The following is a 20,194-nucleotide window of genomic DNA, read 5'->3' on the forward strand; positions in this document are numbered from 1 at the left end:
AGGAAGTCTTAAGGTGGGGCAGCTTTGCATACTGAAGTGGGGGAGTGCTGTGGAGGGCAGCATGAAGATGAATGACAGGTAAATAGCTGAGATGGTTTTCATTAGTGGAGTCAAGATGATGTGGATGGAATTTACAAAATGACAGAGATGTGGACAGGTTGTTCAACATGTGAGACAGAAAAATGTAATGTAAATCTGGCACTGGTCTTAACTTGTCTTTAGCTTGCTACAATTGGGTGTATGCTGATTCGAGATCATTTTTTGAGATGCTGCCTGAAATTTGTAGTGCGAAGAAGGAGGCTGAGGATGGCTTTTCCATAGGAATGCTGAATTGCTTAATTTATATTTCAGCGTAGGTTTATAAACACAACTGCACTGGTTGCTTTAACTCACTTTGATACATGTGGTAGGCTGTATCTATTGACTGAAAGACGTAAGAGTCCAGCATGATCTATAGTAACGCAGCCTTGTCCACAGCTGTGCTTTTCATACTTAACCTTTCCAGAATTTGGAGACGTCTCATGTAGATGAAAGAAGACAGTTCAGACTAATCTCAAATATCTGTTGCTCCTCTGTGGCAGTGTTATGCTTGCTAGTTTGCCCCATACTCTCCTCCTAGGTGAATCTTCCCATTCCCATTCTGCTACCCTATTCATCTCCTCAGTTAACCTATGCAATAGCTGAGCTGTTTTGGATAGGAAGGGTTGCTTATGTCTCCTGACTATTCTTCCCACACTCCTTTTGCCCTCTTCTTGAGTAGTATGCCCCAAAGTTTGAAAAAGTCTGTTTTTAAAATAGAAGTTTCTAAATAAGCACTCAGCAAGGCCTGCCAACCTTGTGGCATTTTGTCTAAGGCACTTTAAGCTGCTAGACTCTAGTAAGAAAAGTAGAATTGTTTTGACGTGTTGATTGTCCCATTGGAAAGGAGTTTGAAATGTTGAATGTTATCACTGACATTTAATAAATATGCAGTGCAAATTCTTGGGCTTAGTTAAAAATAAAAACTAAATAAATGCTGCCTCTCATGCCTTCTTTAAACCTTAGTACACTTGGAGTATTGGGCTTATCAGTGTCCTTACACAGTTTTTCACTCTTCTTGATGCCTTCTCACTAGGGGCTTCTGAAAAGAGCTGTGTTGTGTATCTGTCTTTTCAGCTTTATGTTGTGTGGGAAACACCATCTGAAAAAAAAGTCAATATTTCAGTGCAACAGTCTTGATTTTTACCAACTAGACTTACACCATTTGGCCTGAACATTTCTTCCCTTGACCAAATATTTTTCTCCTTTTGTTTTTTAGCTTGGTGAAGACTTTTTGAACTACAGTTCTCATGTTTTATTTGTAAAGCAGGAGGCTGCATGCGTTTGTTGCTTACCTAAAATCATGTGTGTTGGATTTCTTCTTGAATTTGATCAAAATGGCTCCCTAATTGCACTCTGCATATGGGTTCTTGTGCATCTTCAGAAGTACAAGGTACAAAGTTGAAGGTTTGGGGAGTGTTTTATTACTGTTCATCAGTAAGACTTTGCTTCCTTTTGGCAAAAACCCCTGTATACCTTCTGAAGGCTAGTTCCTATCACCATTTCCAATCCCTTTTTACAAATATTTGCTCTTTACTGTGCCCAGAAGGTAAAACACAAAGTTGTAAGGTACTGCATTTATTAAGAAGGCAATTCTCCTCATGTCTGTTATTGTGGTGAGAATATTTGTTGTTGGTCTGTGACTGTGGCAGTCCCCAGAACTGCATTTCTGAAGTGGTTCCTTTTGAGTCCTCTGGAATTTTCTTCTTTTTCTGGTGTTTACACATCAGCTGAAGTATTTTGAGCACTCTCAGATCTCAGTTTTCTGACTTTAAAAATCATCCTTAAACAATGACTTGCTTTATAGCCTCAGGTTCTTCAAGACTTCAACTTGTGGTAGGAACACAGCCTGAGCTAGCAATCAGGAGGAAACTGGCTTGCTGAATCTGCAAGCGTTTGGGTTGTTTGATTCATTTGGTGTGTTTGTTGTTTTTGTGTTTTGGTAGTGTGCAAAGAATTTCATTGTAAAGGATTTTTTGGGGGATGATATTCCACACTTAAAGTTTCAAATATCTTCTGTTTGATATTAAATAACTTCATTATATAGATATATCTGTACATATAGTTGCTTAATTGCAGCTTACATAAGATACTGATGTAAGTGCCTCTCCTTACCCAGCTCTGCCCCTCAGTCCTCTGTTTGATATGTAGCAGCCACTACTACAGTGTTTCTGAACTCAAAATGGTACTGGAATGCTGGTTAGCTGTCTAAGCCTAGAAAAGGACCTGAACTGAATTTGAGTAGTTATGTTGAAATAAAGCCTGGGTAATCATGTCTTTACTCCTTCTAAATCTTGTTCAATACATGGTTTTTCCCTTGTGGAGCCTTACCTTTGGGACACAGATGGTGCAACGTTTGTTCACACAGCGAATACTGTGTAGCTGTGGGATCAGATCATTAGGAGATATCTTTCCTGAGCAGAGACTGTGACTATGTAAAGTGTCACATGTGTTGATGATAAAACACAGCAACCCTCTTTTCTTCCTATAGACAGGTTAAAAGACATAAAAATACTGTCTGAGTTTCAAGTCAACTTGTAATTTGCTTTTGGGGGTGGTTGTTTTGGAGTTGCAAGGTATTGCTGAGCACAGTGGGTGGCTACTGCATCATGATGTTAATTATTGCTTTGTTTGTGAGGTGATGCTTTCCTGGGAGGGAGTAGCATCAAGAGGGAAGCTCAGAGTAATTATATTTGTCCCCCTGAAAGTTAGCTAACAAGCTACTACTTACTGATTTGATACATGTAGCTACTATAATACATTAGTTGACTATTATGAGCAAGGAATTTAACACTGGTATGGAGTAACAAAAGGCTAGACACTGTTATATAAGCATTGAAAATAATATTGAATAAGATAGATGGAGCTCTTTCCTCTTGAGAATTAACCTATTGGGGGTTATCCATCTTACAGGTAAGGAATAATTTTGTTTTATCTAGTGTTTGTAACACTGTATCTCTACCAAGAACTTTCATTGACATGAATCCAACTTGATTTTCACTTTTTGAAGGTATGAAACCACAATTTGTTTGTTTTTTCTTAGCGTATAATTTTTGAAACATTAGTAAATCCTAATAGGTAGCTTTTTTCTTTTTGAGGTTCAAAAAAAAAAAAAAATTAAGGGCATAACTGAAGTCAGATGCCATAGGTGAGGAAAGGCTATTGCAAAATCAGTCCTGTGATTGATTTTGAAAGTTTTTTTTTCCTTGAAAATATAGCTTTTATTACACTTGAGTTCAGATTTGAACATTACTATTCTAATACTATGACCTTTCATATGAACTCGTAATTCTGCCATATTGTCCTAAGTGTTCGTTTTACCATACTGCTGGCGTTCTCATTTTCTGTTCTGCAAATGCATATAGTTTATTTGCCTGTCTTTATCAGGTGCCCATGTCTGTTCTCCATCATGTTGTTTCAAAAGCTATTTCAAAGTGCTAAATTATTTTATTTTCTGAAAAAAAAAAAAAAGTTGTAATATAATGGTAATTGCTCATTTTATGGAATTATCTATCAGTCAGTACAATTAAATTTAACACTTTATTTTTCAGTTTAGTCAGCTGGTATCCAGTGATTTGAAAGTATTTGGAAGGAGCTCTTACACACTCTGCAGTGATGGCCAGTTACTCATTCGACAAGTCCTCCATCCAGAAACATCTAAGAAGGTATGAGATCAGATCTGATGCAGAAGGGCAATACTGTATTTAAAGACATCAAAGAAAATAACTTATGTGAGTGCGAGATGAGCAACACAATTCAGCCTTGGAAGGCTACAGTGTTCCAAGAATATTTAAGACAAGCTCCCCCCTGTCTCAGCCCTGAGTAGCAGAGGAGTTCTTGCCACATGCTCTTGGAAGTCAGCTACAGTATTTGAAGACTCCCAGATGAGCATAATGAAGAAGAAAATGAGGAAAGACAGGATAGATAGGAACAATACAAGTACTTTGAATTCTGTGTCTTAAGGAGTAGAAGCAAAGGTGTGGGTCTAACCTCAGCAGAGGTGATGGAGAACTATTGCTTTGTTTAGGCTTGAGTTAAACCACAGGTTCTGTGCAGATCCACGGGTTTCTACCAAGATATGAAATTGGTAGGAGCCATGGGTCAGTGTCCTGTAGAGAGTAAACACACAGGCAGTGACTTGCTCTGGAGAATGGCAGTGGTTCCCCGTCTGCCTCAATTCAGTGGGAAGTAGTGCTGCAGCTTATTTGCTACTCCCACACAAAGCAGCAGTTTCCACTCCAAGTTCCTGCAAGGGTTTAGAGCAGCCTGTCTTGTACAGGAAGAAGAATCTTGTCGTTGTGCAGGGTGGTGGTTCTTGAGTTAGCCTGCTTGGCAGGGTCTGCAGGGACCCCACGGGACTGGGAGCTGCTGACATGGAAGGAGTTGCCTGATGAGTTGTATTTTTTTTCTCTATATAAGGGTATTGGCTCATGCTGAGTCTCTAGAAATATTCGTTTGGCATTTGTGTTATATTAAAACATAACACTGACTTTTTATGAAAAGTGAGTGTTTATGTAGGGATGAAGCAAGTAAGGAAACGAGAATGATGTTTAGCATTCAAACGTGATAGTACTTTTGGTTTTTTTGGTGGGTAATTCTTTGTACTTGTCTCTTAAAACAGACTACAACAAAACACATTGTGGAAGAAATAATTGTCCACACCAGATCAAGGAATGAATCTGATCAAGTGCTGAGTCTCTTAATACTGCGTTTTTTAACTGTTTTCTTTTTCTCTTTCAATACTTTTTCATTTACAAAAGTTTATTTCTCCCTGCACATTGAATGTTAGTAAGCCTCAGAATTTAGCTCTTGTTGTTCCTACCATTCTAAGAAGCATTATCTTGTGACTTTTCTTAATTCTTTATAAATGAAGGTGGGTGCTGTCTGGCTAGATCAAAGTGAAACTTCTATATAGTAAGAGTTGAAGTGTGTGAGAGATAAAGTAGTGAATTAGACTAGAATTATTTGTTTTATTCCTTGAAAAAACAATCTAATGTCTGAGTGAAAGGCTGCTTAAACGTTTGTTTAATAATGTTCTATAATTAAAGTTCTTGTCCGGTACACAACAGTAATGAACAAATGTCTTTTAAGTTGCTTGAAGATATTTTGTACACTGTAACAATATTTATTTAAACTTTATTATCATGTTTTGGTACAATATTGCTTTTCGGTGTAGCCACAAAAGAGAAAATACAGTATCCTAAATGGGAGTATTTATAAAACAGCTAAACCTAGAATTTTTTTTATTTTATTTTATTTTATTTTTCTTCCCCAGCAGTCTTCCGTAACTGTTTTGCACAGGTCTGCCTCTCAGAAGCTGCTTGGGTTTGCTCATCAGGAGATTTAATCCCGTAAGGCTGTGGCATTTGAACTGTGTTACAAAGGACCTAAGCTGGTGCATCACAGACAAGCTGATGACATGCAACTGTGTGATTTTTGAGACTGCTTCGTTCAGTCCAAAAATATTAATCAGACTTTAAAGGAATGGTGTGTACAAAACAAACTTTTTGCTTTCCTTGTAGAACTTCCTGCTGTCAGACTGCTTCTATTCCTTTTATGATCTCCGTAAAGAATTTCACACTTGCTACCCTAGTTCAGCCGCCGTGAAAGATCAGACTATCAAGACCATGGCAGAATGTATCCTTTTGCCACAGCTTTCATACGAGAATCAATTATGCTTCCTTAGGTTGTATCTCTGCGATCATTACAGGCTTTATTCTTCTGAACTAAGACGTAGGTTTTAAAAGCTCACAGGTAAAAGGGGAGGAATGTTTGCTTAAGTGTGTGTTGGGGGGAGTGGATCTGCTTGTAACTTTTTTTTTTTATGGATCTAACACTGAGTTCTAAACCATATTTAGTAAATCCACTAAAGAAACATAGCTTGCACTGATACTTGATCTTAAAGGAGAGGCTCAGCTATCGGTTGGCCTTTTCCATGCCAGCGGGCCTGCGAACTTCTACTGTTTGCAGATAGTAATAGTTTCTTGTATGATCCTGAGTGAACTGAGTTTAAATAAAAAACAAAAACACCTCCAAAAATCCAACACCCTACATCTAAATTTTTAGGAGGATTGTTGTGGCTCATCTGAATGTGGCTAAAGTTCAGTAATGTTTGAAGTGATAGGAACTTGTTCAGCTTTTTCTTAAAACTGTTAACACTGAAATGATGTGAGCTATCAATAGCTTTCAGACTGTTGACCATTAAAGCGAATATTAACCAGCTTATGAACAGAGTAACAAATGTGTAATGGTCGGGTTGTGTGTCCCTGCTAAGACCAGTAAATGTGATTACTAGTTTGGTGTTAATATCAGGAAAGCCTTATGACTTGTTTACAAATGATTATGCAAGTCTGTTATTTTCTATAATCACCTGTTTAGATCTAGGTTTAGGGACAGATGAAACGGAGGAGGACTTTGGCGTGTGGCAGGTGAAAACCATGGTGGCTATCATTTTCAGCATGCTCTCTGAAAGTTGTAGTAAGTGAACTATGTATACAGAATGCTGAAATCTTTTTCTGTAAGAATTGGCAGTGGTACTGTCATTCTTAAGTAATCTCTGACCCTGGTTATATTTAAACTTCCTGTTGTTGCAGATGACGTATTTACTGAGCCTGAAACTGTGAAATACAAGTACGAAACAGGTCCTTGGTAAGTGCCCTTGTTAGGGTTGTTTACGACCAAAGATGTGTCTTGTCTACACTACAGCAAGGAAAGCTTGTGACTATTTCCCTGTGGTGACAGGAACAGTGTATTCAGTAGGCTAGTGTAGACAGGCTATAGCTGGTATGCTGAATGCTGTACTTTAGTCTGTCTCTTTAAAGTCACTGCAAGTTAAATGCTCTTTGTTCTCTAGCTTCTGTTTTGCATGGCAGCGAGGCTGACTTATCTTACCCAACGGTGAAGAAATGTTTGTGAACTTTCCCTAAGTCAACAGGGGTAATGGCTGGTGCACCCTATATGCAGCTGAACTACATGGTGCTCTGAAGAGTGGTCTGATACGTTGTATTGCATATTGGGTTTAGGGAGAGAAGAAACAGAATCGTTCTTTGTTTCCAAATACATTGTAGTAACTGGAGAATGAAACATCTTAAGTGTAAGTAATAGGTATTCATATTTAGGACTGCCTTGTAATCATCTACGTTGGATTGTTAGATCTTTCAAATAAAATTAATCCACTTGCTTATTACTTTACTTTGAGACAGTCTTACTAATTTTTTTTAAAGGATCTGCAATGTAGTGACAACATAGTGCCTCTTAGGTGTTGTAGATATAAAAGGATTATCACAGTTATCTTTCCTTTAATGAAATGTGTAACGGAATTAGAGAAGTCTCAACAGCAAATATACTTCTGATTTACAAGTTAAATTAGTGAAAACTGAAATTTGGTAAGGTAATGGAAAAATTAGATTAAAGCTTGCTTTGATTTTTTTTTTTTTTTTTTTTTTTCTTTCTTCCTGTGCAGTAGTAAATCTGAGACAGTGGACAGTGAGACAGTAATACGTGCTAGAGGTTTGCCATGGCAGTCCTCAGACCAAGATATTGCTCGATTTTTCAAAGGACTCAACATTGCCAAGTAAGATAATAAGAATTTTCTTTGCTTCATTGCTTTGCCTTTAATAGCAAGTTTTTAAAATATTTGTTCAACACATATCCTCCACATCCCCTACTGTGACAGTTTCTACTGTCTTTTGCCACCCAGGCCCCTTCCTACCCTATGGTCATGGTAACTGAACAGATTTACCAGCCTTAGGTGTGCAAGAGCGTTAAAGTGTGTGAAGAAAAAAAGAGACTTAGGAATTGAGAACCAACATATATTCATTTATTGCTAGTACCTAAAGGGAGAAGCTCCTACTGTATGACTCAAAGCAGAGTCCAAGACATAGTAGAAGCTTTAATTTTTTGCCAACTCTTCAGTATTCTGCTATACTCCTAAACAAGCCAGGTTTGGAAACCTTCAGGTGCCTCTGGGAGAAATTTTCATTTGGCTGATATGTGTACACGGATGTGTATATAGCTGTCTATTTATATAGACAATGAGTTTAATTTAGTATACCTGTCACTTAATATATATTCCAGATTCTCAACACTGAGAAAAATATATTTTTTATTTAGTGGCATGAGGTAATTCAAATCTACATCGCTGATATGATAGGAAGGGTTTGAAATTTACATCTGCATGGAATTTGAGAAAGTGGTTGAACAGCATAGGATCCAAGATCTGGCTGAAGCAGGTTCTGCAGTATAAATGTGTTAGACTAAAAGTGCAATTAAATTGTGGATAATAGCAATTTCTTTTTCAGTCTGTAAACTCTGTGTTAAAGTCTGATTTCTCTAGTATTCTTAAACAATCACTGACTAAAAGTATTAAAGATTAAAACTAAGTTTATTTTTGTTGTTTTTACCTTCCAGAGGTGGCGTGGCTCTCTGTCTGAATGCTCAAGGAAGAAGAAATGGGGAGGCATTAGTTCGGTTTGTCAATTCGGAACAAAGAGATCTCGCACTGGAAAGACATAAGCATCACATGGGTAGCAGATACATTGAGGTAAAATCTAGTGACTTGAAACAAATTTTTAAAGAGCAACCTAAATACTTTAGACTACATTTTTAAAAGAGAACAAACTGCACTTCTCTTTTGCACAAAGTACCAAAATACAGTTCTCTGACATGTGGAAGAACGTGTGTGTGTTAGAGTAGAATACTGTCATTTTCATGTGTTGCTTTTGTGTTTTTTTTTTTTTTTTTCTCTTTAAGGTTTACAAGGCAACTGGGGAAGAATTCTTAAAAATTGCAGGAGGTAAGTGATGCTGGAGTTCAGTGTAATTACTGAAGTTCATAGGAGTGTTGTTCTAGTTCCAATTTTTTTTTTTCTTGGCTGAGAACACAAATGGATAATGAAGTAGCTTTTCCTGTTTTACCCTCCAAGAATACTTGACCCTGTCAAGTTCTGGTTTCATGTAGTTGAATTTGAACTGTGAGCACTTGGTCTGTGACATTCACACACAGGTATTGCTGTTTGGGAGGAACTTTGGGATTCCCTTTGTAGTGGAGGCATCTTTGTATCTTGTATAAATTCACACTAATCTCATCTTCATTCCATTTTCACTAAAATGTGAAACACTCTCAGGGTAAGAATTTCACTTCAAGATAGATTACTGGGAGTTAGTAGTTTTTTGGCTCTTCTGTGGGTTTGTCGCTAGCTACTTAGCTCCTGTGTTGTTCCTTAATGCTTTGTGGCTCCTGCCTGCCATGGAGTTGAGTAACCAGCGTGACAGTATGTTGTTGGCTGACCATATGTTGTTACCTCTCTACCAGGCACCTCCAATGAAGTGGCCCAGTTCTTATCTAAGGAGAATCAAGTTATCATCCGGATGAGAGGCCTTCCATTCACTGCTACTCAGGAGGATGTCTTGGGGTTCCTGGGGCCAGAGTGCCCAGTCACAGGAGGGAAAGAGGGACTTCTCTTTGTCAAGTACCCAGATGGCAGGCCTACAGGAGATGCATTTGTGTTATTTTCCTGTGAAGAATATGCACAGAATGCACTTAAAAAGCACAAAGAAATACTTGGAAAACGTTACATTGAACTCTTCAGGAGCACAGCAGCAGAAGTCCAACAGGTTGTAACTATTGGCTGTGAGACTCAAAACTTAACAGTTAAAACATCTCTTCTAACACTTACATGCAGAGATGCTGTAGACAACCATGAAAGTCTATTATATTAAAGATGTCAAGTTCTAGAAAGTGCAATATGTGCTTCCTGATAGGCATGGAAAATTGCACAGGATTATTTTTTTGTTTTTTAATGCCACTGTTTGTTTGGGGTTTTTTTTAACATCCCTCAGATTGTAAAGTGAAAATCATTGGATAATTTTCTTCTACTTCAAGGTTGACTGAAACCACAAAAATAATTTTAAAAATATACTAGACTGATAGTATTGAAGTAATGTTTCTTGAAAGTCTGCAGTATTGTCTTTAAATTCTGGTCTCTATGTACAGAATTTCTAACGTTAAGTCCAAATCTGGATGCATTAAAATGGCTTTTCTTACAACTGCTTTGTTGGAAACTGAGAGTTACGAGGATGTATCTGATTTTTGGTGAAATTAAGTGAAATACTTGTTTTCCTGAGACAATATATTTCACTTTTTTCTTCGTGCCCTTCACCAGTTGCTATTATCACCTTCTTAAAATGGTAAAGCCATTTTATTTTGATGCCAGCTCCTCAAACCTGTGAAAAAACTTGCTTATTGCATCTTGTCTGCCTGACACAAAATATTTATTGACTGATAATGCCAAAGAGAACCATTAGAAGATTTGATTTGGTCTTTGCATAACTGTTGGCTATAATAACAGTTACTGTTTTGACCGTTGTGACATGAGAAGTCTTTTCCATTGAAGTAATGGGGCAAGGGGAAGAACATTTACACTTGTAGACCTGCCATTTGCCCTTAGTACAGTGATGATATGGAGATCAGAACAGCCAAGAATCTGATATGTGTATTGTAAAGGCTAAGTGGAATGGCATGGTGAGATTTCTTTATTTATTTTTTTCCCCCCTCAGTTCTGTTCCTTAGAATGAATGTAAGTCTTCTAAGGAACAAAACCACTCTGTCACAGCGACCACGTCTTCACTTTCATTTTTGTTAGGGAGACCTGGATAAAACTTGTCTAACTTATATTCTATCAGTATGTCCTTACTTATTCCTCTACAATAGCTTTCCTTGCTGCTTAAGCAAGAGGTGATTTTTTTTTTTTAGGGAATTACAGGCTCTTTGTTTGAATAATTACAAGAGGTAAAGCCAACTGTCACTTACTTGGTGTTAATACAAAGTAATTGCAAAATTCTGTACACAACTGCAAGAGAAGATTTCTGACCTGAAAGATGCTATGAGTAGATTCTTGAAAAAAGCCTTCTATTGAGACAAACTCCCTAGGCTGTATCATTATTAACAAAACTAAAGCTTTGTAATCTCTTTTTTGGTAACTCTTTCGGTGGAATGTATTTCTTTATTGCTAAATATGTTTTTCAGCAGTAGGCCCCAACAGCAAGTTATATTCCCTTTGTCATTTGAGAATGAGTCAAGACAAAATAAAATGTTGAGATCGAGGTCTCCTATAGTTCTTTTGGGGGGTTGTTTTTTTTTTTTTTTTTCTCCCCTCTCCTTCTTTCAGAAACCCTGTACTTGGAGATGAGCACTCAGGTTAAAACACAAACACCCTCACTTAGCCAGTCAGATTTTATGAAGGAATTAAAGCTAGTGTTTTTACTTATTACTTATTTCAAGTCTCAGGTTTTTTTAAAATGACTGTCTTTAGCTTACCCTAATATAAGTAAGAACTGTATGTGACAATGCTGGTTTATTTGCACAAATGTGGTTTTCAAATGTTCCTTTTTGGGATATTCTAAAATGAACTGTAAACTGCTTATTAATTTCTTTGTAGTGAGATTAGAAAAGTCTCTTATTAGGGTCTGGCAAATTGAATTTATAAGATGACTTCTCTCTCCTTCTGGGTTTGAAACTCTCAAATGTCCAACAGGAAAGTATCTGCAATCATTTGGTTGAAGAAGGTCTTTTTCTCTGATGTTGGAAGTGGATTTATTTAAATTTGTGAACTAGTATTGTGAGAATTGATTTGTGCTTAACCAGGTGATGTGTAACTCTCTTACCAATGTGCCTTTTTTCCCAACAGGTACTTAATCGATATATGTCAACCCCTCTTATTCCCACGCTTCCAACTCCCATCATTCCTGTCATACCCCCACCATATACCATTGCCACGGGTAGCATACGTGACTGTGTCCGGCTCAGAGGCCTTCCTTACACTGCTGGCATTGATGACATCCTGGAATTTATGGGAGACACCACAGCTGATATCAAGCCCCATGGAGTTCACATGGTCCTTAATCAACAGGTAACAGCGTTTTGCATGAGAAGGCTAACTTTCCAGTCACTGAACAGGGTCAGGAGTCAGGGTAGCTTACCTGGTCTTGGCTGTGCTTTAGGTCTTCTATAACGTTGAGAAGATACTACGTTCTGTTGGCCTGTCTTTTCGGTCCTTCCTTCTCCTCCTTTCTCCTCCCCTTTTAGATACATACTTGCTTTTGTTTGTTTATGTATGTGTAAGACTGAGGAGGATGAAGCTTGTTCTTTTAATGATAGCTTTATCCTGGAGGCCGTCTTAAATAGTCCCTTGTGTTTAAGTCAAGTGCTGGCAATACACAAAGCAGAAATGTCTCATATTATTAGATGGCGTAGTTGCTCTGTCAGCTTCAGGGTTTCTGCTCAGTGGTAGCTGTGTTGTTTGAGTAGTGTTTGTGGCAAAATTAGGATCTTCCAAACTTCTAATTTGATTAGAGACTTATCAGGCTTTAAAGGAAGTTAATAATCAAAAATGGTGTTTTGGATATATTTCCATGACATGATCACAGGGATGCTTTTTCCCTCTTGTCTTGTATTAAAAACAAAATTCATTAGCCACAAAAATATTGAGATATTAAAGAAGACAAAAGAGAGAGAACTACTTTATTTGTTTTGCTTTTTTGTTGAGAAAGTTTATAATATTTTGTACATACAGCAATGTCTGTCAGGTTGTGAAAAATCAGATGTGGAAATCCATTTCTAATGTAGCTATGAACTTCAGTAAAGCACGTCTGGAGCTTTTTACTGTTGTGCTATTACCTAAAAAGTAGTTACAGGGAAGGCGAAACCAGGCTCTTCCTAGAGCTTCACAGCAAAAGAATAAGAGACAGCATTATTAAACTGCATCAAGGAAAATTCCAATTGGATGAAAAGGAAAAAAAATATTACAATAAGAAATTAGTTAAGCACCTGAACAGGCTCCCAGAGGTGCTGTGGAATCTCCACTCCTGGAGATGGTCAGATTTCAAGTGGAAAAGGCCATGAGTGGCCTGATCTAACTTGAAAATTAGCTCTGCATTGAACAGTATTTGGATTAGAGACCTCCAAACTTCGTTTCCATGCTAAATTATTCTCTCTTTCTTTCTACAGAAGATGAAAGTAGTGTTGTGTTAGCTGGCCACTAGTTACATGAGTAATTTGCCTTTCTGTTCCTCTGCTCCTAAAAATAATTGACAAGTTACTAGTCATTGGTGCCAGATGAGGAATAACAATACAGACTTTCAGTAGACATTTGATCTTAGTGCTTTCTGCATTTCTTGTGCTCTGAATGTTTTAAAAACAGATTGACTTGTGATTATTTCCCCCATTTCCCTAGGGACGACCATCAGGTGATGCTTTTATCCAAATGAAATCTGCTGACAAAGCCTTTATGGTAGCTCAAAAATGTCACAAAAAAATGATGAAGGACCGTTATGTGGAAGTATTCCAGTGTTCAGGAGAGGAGATGAACTTTGTTTTAATGGGTGGCACTTTAAATCGTAGTGGCTTATCCCCACCGCCATGTAAGTTACCATGTAAGTCTCCAATTCTTCTGCTCTCTGCTGCTAAAGGCTGATATGTGGTAGGTGCTGAAGCTTTGTGGCCTTTCACCTTTTGACTTGGGTTTTGCCATGATCAATAATCATCCATCTGTATACATGCTGAGATTGGAATCGTTCCCTTTGGGCAATAATGGGACTGATCAGAGGCATTTTTATTGTGTTTTCGGTGGTGAGTAGAGGGCAGCAAGGCCTTGCCAGTGAAATTGTTGCACACTTCTCTTTATATGGGTGTACTGTTCTTCTGAGCTCTGCGGTAGACTTGCCTGTAGTGAAACCTACTTGGAATTAGAGGGGTTTTTAAAAGGGAGAGAAATTCTATATTCTAGCTGCCGATGAGTGCTGTTGCTATCTTGCCTTAGAGCATTGAGAAGGTACTCTATGGGCTTGGTTTTTGAAGGAAAACACTGGGATGATATGCTAACAGATCATAGAGTGGTAAAGTTGGATGGATTTTTATTTTATTGATTACGGTGAACCTTGTTATGGAACTATAATGGAACTTTACTCCTCCATTCTAATTAGTCTCGCTACCAAATCACAAAGCAGGTACCCATGTGTATTTGCAAAATAGTAAAAAGCTGCCCAGTATAGTGTATATAAAAACAAGCTTAATGTATTTAATCGGGTATTTGTTCATCAAAATGCATCAGACTAGTGATTTAGTAGGGTATTCTTTTTTCCATTTCCTATATCCTAAAAAGACTTCTTGAAGTTGCAGGAGGCTTATACATGAAGACTTGTGATCTGCAGTTGTGGATGCCAATGTATAGCTAATATTATGGTACTTTTGTCCCACAGAGTACAACTTCTGTTAGAAAGAACAGAGGGTGTGTTGGTGTGCACGCCTGCTTTCTCTATGCACATGGCTTTATGCTTTCTCTGAATAACTCTGAAGTTCCCTACTTTCCATTTACATATGGACAAGGCTGCTCAGCTCTAGGAGTCATGAACTGTTAGGAATTGCTCATTTCAAATGCCCCAGTTGTCATTCATGGTGATGTAGCAGGGACCTCCAGGGGAGATGCTAAGAGAGCAGTCTTTGCACAAGTGTTCATTAATCATGCCCAGGTGGTATTAAGCACATTGGGATGAATAATTCCTTTCCTATAGCGGAGATCTCCATTCTGATTGTTTTTTGTTGCTGTGTCGTGGTTTGTTTTTAGGTCTTTCTCCACCGGCTTATGCTGCTTTCCAAACAGCAGCTGTGATCCCCGCAGAAGCAGCGCTTTACCAGCCACAAGCCCTCTTGCCAACCACCAGGACTCCCCAGGCCTCTGCAGCTGCTCCTCCAACTGTTACCTACTACCCAGCTCAGGCTGCTCAGCTTTATATGAATTACACAGCTTACTATCCCAGGTAACCTCTAGGCTTAGCTGTTTCTTTTGACATTTCATCTCAGTGGAGCAGACAACTCTGTGGTCACCTGTGAAGAGCTCTTAAATTTGTACTTCTGGTGTAGATAATCCTGGGAACTTGATGTTCATCAGCAGAGGCTCTGATTCTCTGTGGCCTTGTAATAAAGTTCAGCTTTGCTGTAGGTTCTGTTTGAATCTCATGATAATGTCAGTCTAATTTTTAACAATGTTTTTGGCACTGGGGCAATATCATCAAGGCGGTTCTATTTCTTGGCCAAGTAAGAAGCTGTGTCAATATGTGCCTCTACTCTCATCCCTTCGTTTGTTCTTGTACTTACAATGCTGTTTCCATACTGAAAGACTCGTCATAGGTGTGTACTGGGTTTGATTTCTTATATCAGTGAGAGCAAAGAACACTTCACATGTGTAAGCAAAGCAGAAGATCTCCACCTTTTCCCTTCCCACGGGTGGTGTCAACATGGCTCACAGAAGTCTGGTACTTGGGTCCATGGGAAATAGCTTGGTCACTGATAGTTCCTTACTAGCCTGAGTATCTGATAAATTGCTAGATGGGCCCTGACCAGAGACACTACTTTACTCTCTGTTTCGTGGCTCAGAATTACCAAATTTAAGGCCCTTGCCTACTTTCATACTATTATCCTGCCTCTCTCCTATTCTTCTTCATGGTTTTCTTAACAATCTTAGAATGAGTCATCTGCACCTACTATTTTTCTCCTCCCCTGTGAAGTAACAAATGCCATTCATTATGTCTTCAGCTACAAGTGTTAGCTATTTTCTTTTCTCTCCCTTCTTTAAAATGAAATTATCAAATGCTGAAGAGACTCCACAAAGCAGTCTACATCAGGGCTGCTTGTTTTTATGTGTTTCCTGGGCTTATTCTCAGATTTAAATTTTCAGTTTCATCTTTGCATATTCTAAGTACGAAAACCAGTTACTAATTTTCATAACAATTCTGCCCCTCTTTCTCTTTCAGTCCTCCAGTATCCCCTACCACGGTGGGGTATATTGCAGCTCCTCCAGGCGCTGTAGCTGCTGCTGCCACTGCCACCCACACTCCGATTCTGCCCCAGCCTGGAGCACTAGTCCGTATGCAGGGTTTGCCATATAACACAGGAATGAAGGAGATACTCAGTTTCTTCCAGGGGTATCAGGTTAGTATGCGGTCCCTCTCCTTGATGCTGTACTTGAATGTCCAAGTAATGATCAATGGGGATCAAACTGAACAAGTTGAGTGCTTTTGGAAATAGCTGAACAAATGTGCAAGCTCAATATTGCACATTTAACTGGCAGGCCAAAGTGTAATATACAATTTGCCCTATTTCTTATATAATAAACATATCCTAATTTGAAAGCAGTGATTTAGTGTCTAGAGTTAGTGTTTCAGTTTGGAGAAGGAGGAAGTGTAGAGCCCCAGTGTGAGCAGGGCTGCGAAGAGGCTGCCAGAGGAAGGTGAGGGCTGCCAAAAGCTTTCAGTTCTGGCCACTTTTTGATGGGAGCATCTAAGTAGGGTCAGTGTTTGACTTTCAAGACTTAAAGTTGGCCGAGAGCAAATTTCTAGTACGCACCTAGGTGTGGTGACTTGATTGCAAAAGGAGAGAAACAGATACCTCTGTCAGACGCCCTTTCAAGGACTAGTTATTTTGGTTACAGGCAGGAATGTTTTTCATTAAAACTGCAATACATTGCACCCTAAAGGAAAATTGTGTTTTCCAAACTGTTTTATACTGATAGGAAATATTCTACATGCTAGAGGTAACTTCAGTCAGTATGTACTGATTCAATCAGTGAGCAAGCACACAGAAACTTATCTTCTTGAGGAACATTTAAAAAAAAAAAAAAAAAAAGGCCCCATGTACGAACATTTTTTTTCTAGCAGCACTTACTCGAATTCATGGAATGGGTCTTTCCATGTCTTCTGCCTTTCATCTCGGAGGATATTGTATCTATATCCATGTTTTGTCATCACATGTTTGCTAAAAGGAAAGATAATTGAATATGGTATATTCTGGTGAGTATTTAACCTCTGTAGATAACATCACTTACACAAATACCAAGTCTGCCCTTTTGGTCCTACTCAGAAGCCCTGACGAAAAATCCTCTTGGTGGGTCTCAAACCCCTGTTTCAAGTGAGATGTGTGAAGACAATTTTTGCATGTTTGTCCTTCAAAATTCTGTAAGTTCGGTAGCAGTGGTATTGCTAAATGGTAAGATGCAGATTTTAATACACGGCAGCATTTAATACAAAACATTCAGGCCTGGTATGATATTTTTTTTTGTTGTTTTTTGGTCCTTTAAGATTTTTAAAGGATAATGAACTTTATTTTGTACAGCCAGATGTCTGCTATGTAAATGAATGTAGACAACAGATGTTTAAATGTGTATGTTCCAAGTGTTCAGTAGTTGGAAGATAGTGCTCTACCTGTTGTGGCTTCTTTTCAAATGTTACATTCATGTTTGAAGGTAGTTTCACAAATTTTGTTTTTCAGTGGAAGAATTTGAAGGCTAGCTTACTAAGTGTGATGACTTCTGACAAACATTAAAAAGAAAGTAAATGTTACTATATTTTAGGGCATTTTCTTCAACGGATATTTCCAGCGTTCAAACCAAATTCAGTTACTTGTGGCTTTTCTAATTTCCAGACCAACAGTAGTAATCATTCATCTTTTGCTTAGGCATTGATGTTTTACCCTTTTTTTTTTTTTTTTAACTGACTGTGGTTTTTGGTGGATGGATGGAGATGTATTAAAACCTTAAGTGAGGAAGCATGTTTTCTAAATTGAAATTTAGCTAGAATTGTTAGTGCACCATTGAAAAATGTGGCCTGAACCTGTCTGAGCATTGAACAGGTCAGTGAGAATGTCTAGTAGCTCTGTCTTCCACTAAATCTTCAGTTCAGTGGCTCTGGACTTCAGGTCTGGTGCTGAATTTGCCTTTTTCCCTGTTTCTGCATTTGGAGATCAGTTCATAGTGTTTGTATTGTACAACTAAATGTTTGAAATGAATAGAAATTTTGCCACTATATTCTTTTGCTGCAACCTCCTGTCATCATCAGTTACTGTTAATAAATTGGTCACCTCTTTGATTTCTTTAGAAGGTGTTGTCCAAATGAGATCGGGTTCAATATCTTATAAAGGAGCCAAGGAATTATTTTGAATTGTTCTTGGAATCCCGCATGTGGTAATGCTAGTTTTATACTTGCTCATTCCTTTAGGGGAAAAAAAAGAGGTGGTGATTTACTGTATTGGGATGATACTATGTCTCTGGAGCAATAATTAATCTTTTTTCTTTTTTCGTCTCTCTTCACATCATTTTTTTCATTTTGTGCTGCTGCCCAAGGATTTATTACACGATGCTACTGCTCGTTTATAAAGTGAGCCCCTAATAATTGTCAGTGGTTTGGGCATGGTTTTAATCTCTGTATAACTAATTGATGTTGGTATTCAGTGGGCTTCAATGTTGGTATTCTGGGAACCAGATCGGAGATGCTGAGATTGAAGGGTGATTTTTTTGTCTTTGTGTGTCCTTGTCTGAAAGGAACAGGTTTTAAGTTTTAGTTCTTGCTTTTTTCTCTTCTGTTTTCTTCCTTCAGTCTTCGTGGGCTCTGTATATTGCATGTATGCACATGTTGCTACTTAAGTGAAAGCACCTTTCATACCAGACCTGCCTCTTAAGAGATAGACTTTGTTTATCATGAGCTTCAGCAAGCTGGTCTCAACATCAGTACATGCTTCTAATAATAAATAATGTAAACATCTGCAGATCAGCATTTTATATTTAGTTCAATTTTATTAGCACTAGCCTCTTGTTTAGTGGTTCAGCAACTTGATTTCTTCTTGTAGTTCTGCTTTCTTGTTTTTACTGTTGAAAATACCTTCTAACTTGCATGTGTTTAATGTACCTTGTATTAAACAATCTTGAAAAACCTGTGAAGAATTTAGATAGTAAATCTTTGGAGATGGTAATTTTCCCCATCGCTTTTTTGTAGAATAGTGTATTGTAATTTTCAAAAGAGCTAATATTAGTACTCTCTGCTTCATTAAGTAATTAGTGTTAAACTGCTTTTTGGTTGTACTGTAATGCAACAGGGCCATTGATTTGACTCCGGTCATATACTGGACACATAGCTAAAGGATACTTAAAAAAGCAAAACAGCCAAAATCATAATAAAAAACCCCACCATCCAATTCAGATGGGAAAATAGGACAGCAGTTGCTCTGACAGGTGCTTAAACACCAGCTGCTCAGCAGAGGCTGGTCTTTAGGCATTATATTGAAGTAAGGGATCTATGGATGTTTACAGGAAAGTTCCTTTCTAATTTGAAAAATATGTGATTGTGAAGAGACCCTTCTAGTATTAAGAAAAATAATTCATATTTCAGATCTTACAAGGAACAGTTGGAGGAAGAAGTGGTGCAAAAATAGTAATTACGTGCAGCAGACTTATCAGTGTTACTTTAGGTCAACAGTCTGTACAGTTGTAGAAGCAGTGACAGAAATCAAGTAAATAAGGAAGAAACAGGATTAGCAGTAGAGTAATGGATTTATGTGGACTTATTTGTGAATACCAGAACAAAATTTTTCACTAAAAAGTATTTTTATTTATTTACTAGCTAAATCCTCTATGGATTTTACACTTTAACCACTAAATGAATCAATGAGGGATATTTCTAGTCTCCAAACAATGACCTAATTTTTTTCACTGCTTATGAAAATGCAGGCTTATTGCTAATATTGGCAGAGTTGGTATTCTGACAAGAACTGTTAGGCTTACGTACAAGTAAATGCAATTTAACTATGGTCGTGGTCTTAGCTGACCAAAAGCTAGTTCACAACTGTTGTCTTAGCTAGGATTCAGTGTGCATTTAGTAGTAGTTGCCCAGTTTCTTGAAGGTTTGTATGAATGTAGAGTGAACTCATGTTTGCCTGAAAAAGACCATGTGGATTAGTTCTCAGAAAGCAGACCTGCTATTTATATGTATATGTTTCATTCAAGACTAGCAAAAAAATAAACTAGGAGAAGACTAAGATTTAGGGGCTGTGGTAACCATCTGGGCTTTATTTAAAGCCTCCTGAATTTTCTGAAAAAGGCTAGGATGGAAACGTAGGGAATTCTTTGTGTGCATCTCTTCAGCTTCTCCTACATAAAAACAAATAGTATTCTTTAAACCTGTACTGGGTATAGGTGCCTTTTATCTGCAGCTAAAAAGAGTTTTTGCAGTATATTAATCCCCAAGGCTTCAGAGACCCACAGTTCGGGGCTCATTGTTGAGGGGGAGGAGGGTGG

The 20,194-nt window shown here is 38.0% G+C and overlaps 1 protein-coding gene across 4 annotated transcripts in view; it reads left to right on the forward strand.

The window, feature by feature from the left end:
• The window catches only part of ESRP2 (epithelial splicing regulatory protein 2), a 45,988-nt gene that overhangs the window by 16,454 nt on the left and 9,340 nt on the right, over positions 1-20,194 (forward strand). For all 4 annotated transcript variants that reach the window (XM_042797745.1, XM_042797748.1, XM_042797747.1 and 1 more), the window contains exons 4-15: positions 3,630-3,743; positions 5,601-5,715; positions 6,457-6,555; positions 6,672-6,726; positions 7,541-7,651; positions 8,488-8,620; positions 8,830-8,872; positions 9,391-9,692; positions 11,765-11,986; positions 13,310-13,508; positions 14,699-14,891; positions 15,885-16,062. In XM_042797745.1, coding sequence (XP_042653679.1) covers positions 3,630-3,743; positions 5,601-5,715; positions 6,457-6,555; positions 6,672-6,726; positions 7,541-7,651; positions 8,488-8,620; positions 8,830-8,872; positions 9,391-9,692; positions 11,765-11,986; positions 13,310-13,508; positions 14,699-14,891; positions 15,885-16,062 — 1,764 coding nt within the window. The remainder of the gene's footprint in view (positions 1-3,629; positions 3,744-5,600; positions 5,716-6,456; positions 6,556-6,671; positions 6,727-7,540; positions 7,652-8,487; positions 8,621-8,829; positions 8,873-9,390; positions 9,693-11,764; positions 11,987-13,309; positions 13,509-14,698; positions 14,892-15,884; positions 16,063-20,194) is intronic.

This window comes from Tyto alba, unplaced genomic scaffold (genome assembly GCF_018691265.1).
Source record: "Tyto alba isolate M040663 unplaced genomic scaffold, T.alba_DEE_v4.0 Super-Scaffold_26, whole genome shotgun sequence".
Classification (NCBI taxonomy): domain Eukaryota; kingdom Metazoa; phylum Chordata; class Aves; order Strigiformes; family Tytonidae; genus Tyto; species Tyto alba.